Source organism: Chenopodium album, chromosome 4, assembly GCF_948465745.1.
Source record: "Chenopodium album chromosome 4, dcCheAlbu1.1, whole genome shotgun sequence".
NCBI classification, from domain to species: Eukaryota; Viridiplantae; Streptophyta; class Magnoliopsida; order Caryophyllales; family Amaranthaceae; genus Chenopodium; species Chenopodium album.
In genome coordinates, this window is record NC_137837.1 from 70158270 (window position 1) to 70165018 (window position 6749).

Below are 6749 nucleotides of genomic sequence, written 5' to 3' on the forward strand. Positions count from 1 at the left end.
CACCCCCAAATGTGAGCAAAAAATACCTCTCTTTTGCCCCCCTATCCCTCCTTTCCCAAAGTCTCATCTCAAACTCACTGCCTCTCTTACAACAAGGGGGGCTTTTTTCTTGGAGGATAGGATAAAAGTTGTCCCCACTTTTCCTTTTTGTCTTAATAATATTATTATTATACTCGCAAATTCTTGTATTAGACGGCTGACTGACGGTAACATTAGATACCTTGTTAAATTGATTATTTGATATAGGACGTAGTTTGACACTAATTATATAGAATCATTAAAGGTTAAACAAGCTACACACAAATTTAAAATAACTTTTTACACGATATTAAGTTAATTGTGTAACTAATACCTAGTCAGACCGACTATCCCATACAAAATATACACTACTTTGAATAATTAAATATGCCTACCAACTTTACTTAAATAAATAACATTGCAAAATAATCCAAAATTATTTTTACCAAATCCTCTCTTCTCTCTCTTTCTCTCTCCTCCCCTCACCCCCACACACACCTCTTTTGCTTATTGCTTGGGAGAATCGAAGTCTCTTTAAAAAGAAATTATAAAATTAAAAAAAAATTAAAAAAAACAGAGAAAAAACAAAAGGAGGAAGTGAGAGTGATGAAGAAAGCAGTCACCTTTGTGGTTGCTATTTTGCTAAACATTTGAAGCTTTGTTTTGCTAAAGCCTAAAAGTGATATATATGAGTAAAAAACAACCATTTTCCTCTGTTTTTAAGTCCAATTTTTTGCCCAAGTCTTTCACTCCTAACCCTTAGAAACATATAGAGAGATAGAGAGAGAAAGTAAAATAAAATCTAGAGTGAGAAAGTGTATTGATTTTAGAGAGAGAAAGTGATTTTTAGAGAGAGATGGTGGGCTCAGGAGCAGGAGGAGGAGGTGGAGGAGATAGGAGCAAAGAGGCAGTTGGGATGATGGCCCTTCATGAGGCCCTCAGAAGCGTCTGTCTTAACTCAGACTGGACTTACTCTGTCTTCTGGACCATCCGTCCTCGGCCGTAAGTATTTTTCGTAATGTAGACGAGATTTGATCCCACGTCTTTATTACATTGGCCTAACCTAAACTTAGCTAGCTGACACCCATTAATAGGATGTGGGTTTTTAGTGATTTGGGTGAATTAGTGAATAGTGATTATTGGGTGTACCCCAAAAAAATAAAAATCCAACCTTTATTTTTTCATTTTTTTGGGTGTTTATTCCTTAAAACTCCCATTATTGGTTGCTAATTTTCTTACTTATGGTAATTAAAATTAAATGGGTTTTTGATTAATAGGATGAATTAGTGATTAACTTGAATTGGGTGCTCTAAAAATCTAACCTTTTCTTTTTATTTCCCCTCTTTTTGTATGTTTCTCTCAAAACCCCACCTTTGTCCTTTTATTTTATTTTTGTCTCTCTTGAACTCGAAAGTAGTCCACCAAGTACAAAGCTTATAGAAGAAGATGATGAAGAAATTGTTCTTTCATTTTTATGATTATTATTTATCTAAAAATGGGTATTTTTGATTTTAATTTTATCATTTTCCATTATTGCAGGAGAGTTAGAGGTGGAAATGGTTGCAAAGTTGGTGATGATAATGGAAGCTTGTAAGTATTCCTCTTTCGTCCACACTCTATAACAGAGCTGTTACAGGGGACCATTATTTTTAGTGATTTTTTTGGTGCATTTAATGATGATTAGCTTGAAATTAATTTTTGCTAACTTTTATTTTTCTTCAAATTTTCTTTTGTTCTATGATTAGTGTTGATTTGATTAGATTAGCAAACTAATTTGATTGATAAATTTTTATGATTAGGATGAACTTAGGTTTTAGGTGCTACAATGATTAATGCCATATTGAAGTGTTTATAATAAGTGAACTTATTAATTAAGGAATTTTTTTGCATTAATAAAGTTGCTATTATATGGTTATCATGTACTCCGTAAGAGTTGACCAGGCTAATTTTCTGTATAAAGCAAGAGTTTAATCTTAAAAATCTTTCCTCTTTACTCCCTTGCTCCCCTTTTTCATGTTACTTCCTTTGTTTGTTTTTTAATCTTAATTGTTATAGTATTTATTACATGGCTGATAGTCTCAAGCTTGCGTATAACTTTAACCATTAATATTTAAATTATATTTAAATTAAAAAAACTCATTGAGGATTTGAAAGTATATATCGAAAAAATCAAATAAGGTCTCACACGATTATAAAGATGGTTAAAAGGGAGTGTGAATCATGTAGAAGTGCCTATGATGGAAATAAAAAATGTGGAGGAAGATTACTTTATAACTTGTATACTATGGAGTTCAAAAAGAGTTTTAAATATTTTAATGCTAGATGTATACTTCATATGGTTTTTTTTACTTGCAACATAATCCTTGGGCTTTGGCAATTTGGCATGTACTCCATACACCACAATATATAAACAAATTTTGTTGTTAGTCATAAACTCCTAGATTCCTAGCTTGTTCTTGAATCTTGATTACTAATGCTATTAGTGTATTGCTTGCGCTACAATTTCTAGGCGAAGTAGTTGTGCTGTTTTAGTTTATTACACTTCATTTTGGTTATTTATTCTGTGGATGTTGAGCTGATTTTTGTATGATTGAATGGTGAAGGATGTTGATGTGGGAAGATGGGTTTTGCCGAGGAAGAGTTGCAGATTGCTTGGAAGAGATGGATAGTGAAGATCCTGTCAGGAAGGCATTCAGCAAGATGTCAATTCAGTTATATAATTATGGAGAAGGGTGGGTACTTGGTAGGTGTTGTTATTATACTATGTGCTACTCCATTTCCCTGCCTTTGTCACCCCAGCCCCGTGCCTTGACCCCTTCACGATTAGTAATGGATAATGAATAACTTTGGTTGTTATATTGGTAATTTGTTGAAATATGTGAATGTTTACTGTCTGCTCATCGATGGGAAATATGTTCCTTGTTAAGGCTTTATTGGGCTGTTGATTTCATGTATTTTTGATTCATTTATAGTGAATTTGAGTTGTTTTGAATTCATGCAGGTTAATGGGGAAAGTTGCTTCTGATAAATGTCACAAATGGGTTTTCAAAGAGCCTTCAGAATGCGAACCAAATATATCAAACTACTGGCAGAGCTCCTTTGATGCTGTATGTAGCAATGATATTACTAAAATCATAAGCATTTTAATTTTTTTATTAGACCTATCTTTTGTATGATTTGTTTGTTGTTCTGTTCTCTTCAGCATATTAAAGTCTGTTTTTAATCGGTTCAAAATCAGTTTTGATCCGTAAATGTTAGCTTTGATATAGACCAAGTTTTAAGTAGCAAAAATCAGTTCGTTTTCGCAAATATCAACTGTAGAGAACTCATCCCTTGTTACATCTTAGTCTACTTTTATGCTCTTCATAGGAGGCACTATGGCCAGTACAACGCTTAAAAAGTGGTAGAGAAACTCAAATTTGAAACTTATGTACCCAATATCTCAGTTTTACCAATATGCATGCAAAGAATTTTCTATAGATATATGCGTAAATCTGCAAGTTTTTGTCTTATATGGTCTACTTGGAAGACATAAGGATAATATATTAGAAAGTAATGGAGATTAGGACACACTATGGCTCACTTTGCTGCTAGTTCTTGTTACTTGGCCCCTCCTTAATGAGAAAGTTTATGTTACCATAATTTCATGGTATAATAAAAATAGGGTTTTGCGCCGATATGCTTAATGATTATGTTTAGGGCCAATAACTGTTTATATGATTAAGCGACTATTTCCACCTTTTCATTGATGTTTTTATTTTTTGGTTGCAGCTTCCTACTGAGTGGACTGACCAATTTGAATCGGGTATTCAGGTTAGAGTTGATACTAGTTACATTACCTGCATACATTCTACTTTGAAAAATGTATCTAATAACTGTATCTTTTGCTGTTGTCTTGTTGTTTGAACAGACGATTGCTGTAATCCAAGCTGGTCATGGACTCCTTCAATTAGGCTCCTGCAAGATCGTGAGTCAATTCTCATTTTCTTGCTCTGTATTGAATTTATATCTCATTTCCACCCTTATATTCTAATGGTTCAATTACTTATAATTAGCAATTTTAGATACACCATGAGTATTACAGTTTACTAAAGTACGTTAGACAATTGATTGTGGGGCATAGTGTTAGATTAAAGCAACGTTTAGGTGGATTTTGAACTTGATTAGCACAATTAATATAAAAACACCTTTATTTTGATTAGACTGCTTAAAAAAATTGGTTAGCATCTTTTAACTAAAAGTAGCTTTTGATGCGCTTATACCTATGTAGCTGGTTCGGCAAGGTGCCATCATGTTTATATTTGCTATGATGCTCGATTTGAATATAAGAACTTATTATTTAACTTTCTGTTTGAAACTAGACAAAAGTTTTGACAAAAAATATTTTTTTGGCATAAGAAAAATATTGCTCATGGTCTTACTAAAATGTGTTAACTGTGTTTCAGATACCTGAAGACTTGCATTTCGTGCTACGAATGAGGCATACCTTTGAATCTTTAGGCTATCAATCTGGCTTCTATCTTTCACAACTTTTTTCCTCAACAAGAAATGCTTCCTCTTCTTCTAGTATCCCCACAAAGCAGCCTGGCCCTACACTAGGCCCTCCCCCGCTTTTCAACTGGGGCCCACGCCCCCTATCGTCTCCGGGTTCAATGCTTACACCTCACAATTTCCAGAGGCCTCTCGGCTATGCACCTACAAAAGACGAGCCCCACATGTTTTTGATGCCTCATTCAGCAGAAAATCGAATGGATGAGATGATGGGAGAGCACGAATCCGATATCAAGTGGCCTAATGGCCTTTCATTCTTCAATGCTCTTACAGGAAGGGCTGATGAAGCCAAGCTGTTGTTCAACCCTGATAGCTTGGGTCACAAGCCTGATCCAAACTCTAACCCCGAGGGCCCAAATCAGAATATGCAAGGTACTGGTGGGGCGAACTCAAACGAGTACTTGAGCTTGGATAATCATCAAGAGCAAATGAGGAAGAGTATTGAGAACAAATTCAAGAGGAGCTATACATTACCAGCTAGAATGACTTCTTCAGGCTCGTCGACTTCACTTGATCACCATCCTCAGCACCCTCAGGAATACCGAAATCCTGAGGCCGGAATGTACTCTGATGTAATGGAGACATTCTTAGAGTAATGAGGTAGATGGTGGAAAACTTTGTAACTAGATTATGCTAGTTTTCTTTTCTTTCTTTTTTTCCTAGTTCTATTAGTTTTAACTGTTGATGTTCTTGTACTTTTTTTCTCTGATCTTTTTTAGGCCTTTGTTTTTTTTTTTGCTTGTGATGTTTAACTGAACTTTGTTCACCAATTTATTGTAGCTTATGGAAACATAAGTTCTAGTTGAAGTTTCCTTTTTTTTACCTTCTTTTTTTTTTGCACCTTAAATTTTTTTTGAAAAAGGAAAAAACCATCTCTAGGTAATTATTTTTTGTCCCATTTTACATTAACAGTGTCAATTGATGTAGTCTTAGCACGATTTGTAGTCTCATTGATGAAGTTTAAAGTACAGTTGCAGGTTTATTAAGCAAGTTTAGACAATGCTTCTTGACATGAGCTAAGTATTGATTTGAGACGTCATTATTAAGATCGATACAAGCTTAAAGATTATAGTGAGACACTCTTTATGTTCTCTTCATCCGGAATTATTTGTCATTTTGGTTCAATATCTTGTGATCAAGGTTCTAACATGATACAATTGGAATACCGAATACGCCTTGTAGTTGTCTCTTTCCCATCTTAACTTACGCTACTTTTGGTGGATGTATGTTTGGATATATAGTTGAGTTGACAATTTCTTACACGGTAACATGAAATAACATGAATATGACAAGGTTATGGGAAAAAACATGAACTTGACATGACACAAACAAGAATTAATTAGAGATTAAATTATTTAGATTATACAGTTATCTCAGTTTTCATAATGTTTGATATATTTGGCGAGCAAGCAAGAAATCGACACAAAATCAAAGGCAACCCCCACTTGTATATATGCTTTTCCAACACTAAATATAATCATAAAATACCTTGCGATGTTTTGAACATGTGAAACTATTCTCAACATCTTAAAACACCATACGTGACTAATTCTGGACTAGAAAGTGCACTACAGAAGTATTATAACTTGATTGTGTTCTTAAATCATGATGTGCAACATAATTGAAGTAGCATTCACAATATGAGTTAGAACTTAGAAGTAGTACATACTAATTAGCTTCATATCATAAGACTCTTTCTTTGACCTTCAGTTCATTTTGACCATATAGTTTGGGCGACAATATTGATGAATTTTGTGGGTATGCATATTAAGCTGCTTGGGTAGTTGGGTCTTGAGAATTGCTGCATAAGTAGGTCCCTCTGAAGAGCCTCATGGGCCTAGGATGGACGGGTCTCCATTAACTGCTTATTTCTTAGAGTTTATTTCTTCAATTATTGGCCAATCGACTAGATTGGTTTAAAAAAAAAAAAAAAAAGACCTATAGCGATAAATTGGTAAAAAATTCACTCTACTGACTAATAAAATAAGTTAAATCAATAGACAATTTGATAGTAAAGATAATTTCATTCAGCGGTTGGTTGAAATTATTTTTTATCAAATTATTAATCACAAATTCTTATATGTGGCTAGCCACTTTCATAATCACATATAAGGCAATTAATTAAATAATAGGAGGTTACAGTGATGAGCAAATGGTGTTATCTTAAATCTTAATACTTA

General features: G+C 33.9%; 1 protein-coding gene across 2 annotated transcripts; it reads left to right on the forward strand.

Annotated features, from left to right (window-relative positions):
* The first annotated feature begins 439 nt into the window (after nt 1-439).
* Nucleotides 440-5391, forward strand: LOC145629257 (protein RICE SALT SENSITIVE 3-like). 2 transcript variants are annotated; one of them, XM_081681802.1, is made up of 7 exons: nt 440-1020; nt 1558-1608; nt 2622-2750; nt 3020-3125; nt 3790-3831; nt 3929-3985; nt 4464-5391. In XM_081681802.1, exons 1-7 carry the CDS (start codon nt 875-877, stop codon nt 5163-5165), a joined length of 1233 nt encoding a protein of 410 aa, XP_081537928.1. In that variant the 5' UTR covers nt 440-874; the 3' UTR covers nt 5166-5391. The 2 variants fall into 2 exon arrangements, with proteins under 2 accessions (XP_081537928.1, XP_081537929.1); XM_081681803.1 differs by lacking the exon at nt 440-1020 and adding an exon at nt 1187-1262.
* The last annotated feature ends 1358 nt before the right edge of the window (nt 5392-6749 follow it).

What these genes read in the sequence shown, in the direction of transcription:
- LOC145629257 (XM_081681802.1), top strand. Translation starts at nt 875, where the DNA reads ATGGTGGGCTCAGGAGCAGGAGGAGGAGGTGGAGGAGATAGGAGCAAA. An exon ending in TGGACCATCCGTCCTCGGCC is followed by an intron (nt 1,021 to 1,557) that starts GTAAGTATTTTT and finishes CCATTATTGCAG; the next exon opens with GAGAGTTAGAGGTGGAAATG. An exon ending in GGTGATGATAATGGAAGCTT is followed by an intron (nt 1,609 to 2,621) that starts GTAAGTATTCCT and finishes TGAATGGTGAAG; the next exon opens with GATGTTGATGTGGGAAGATG.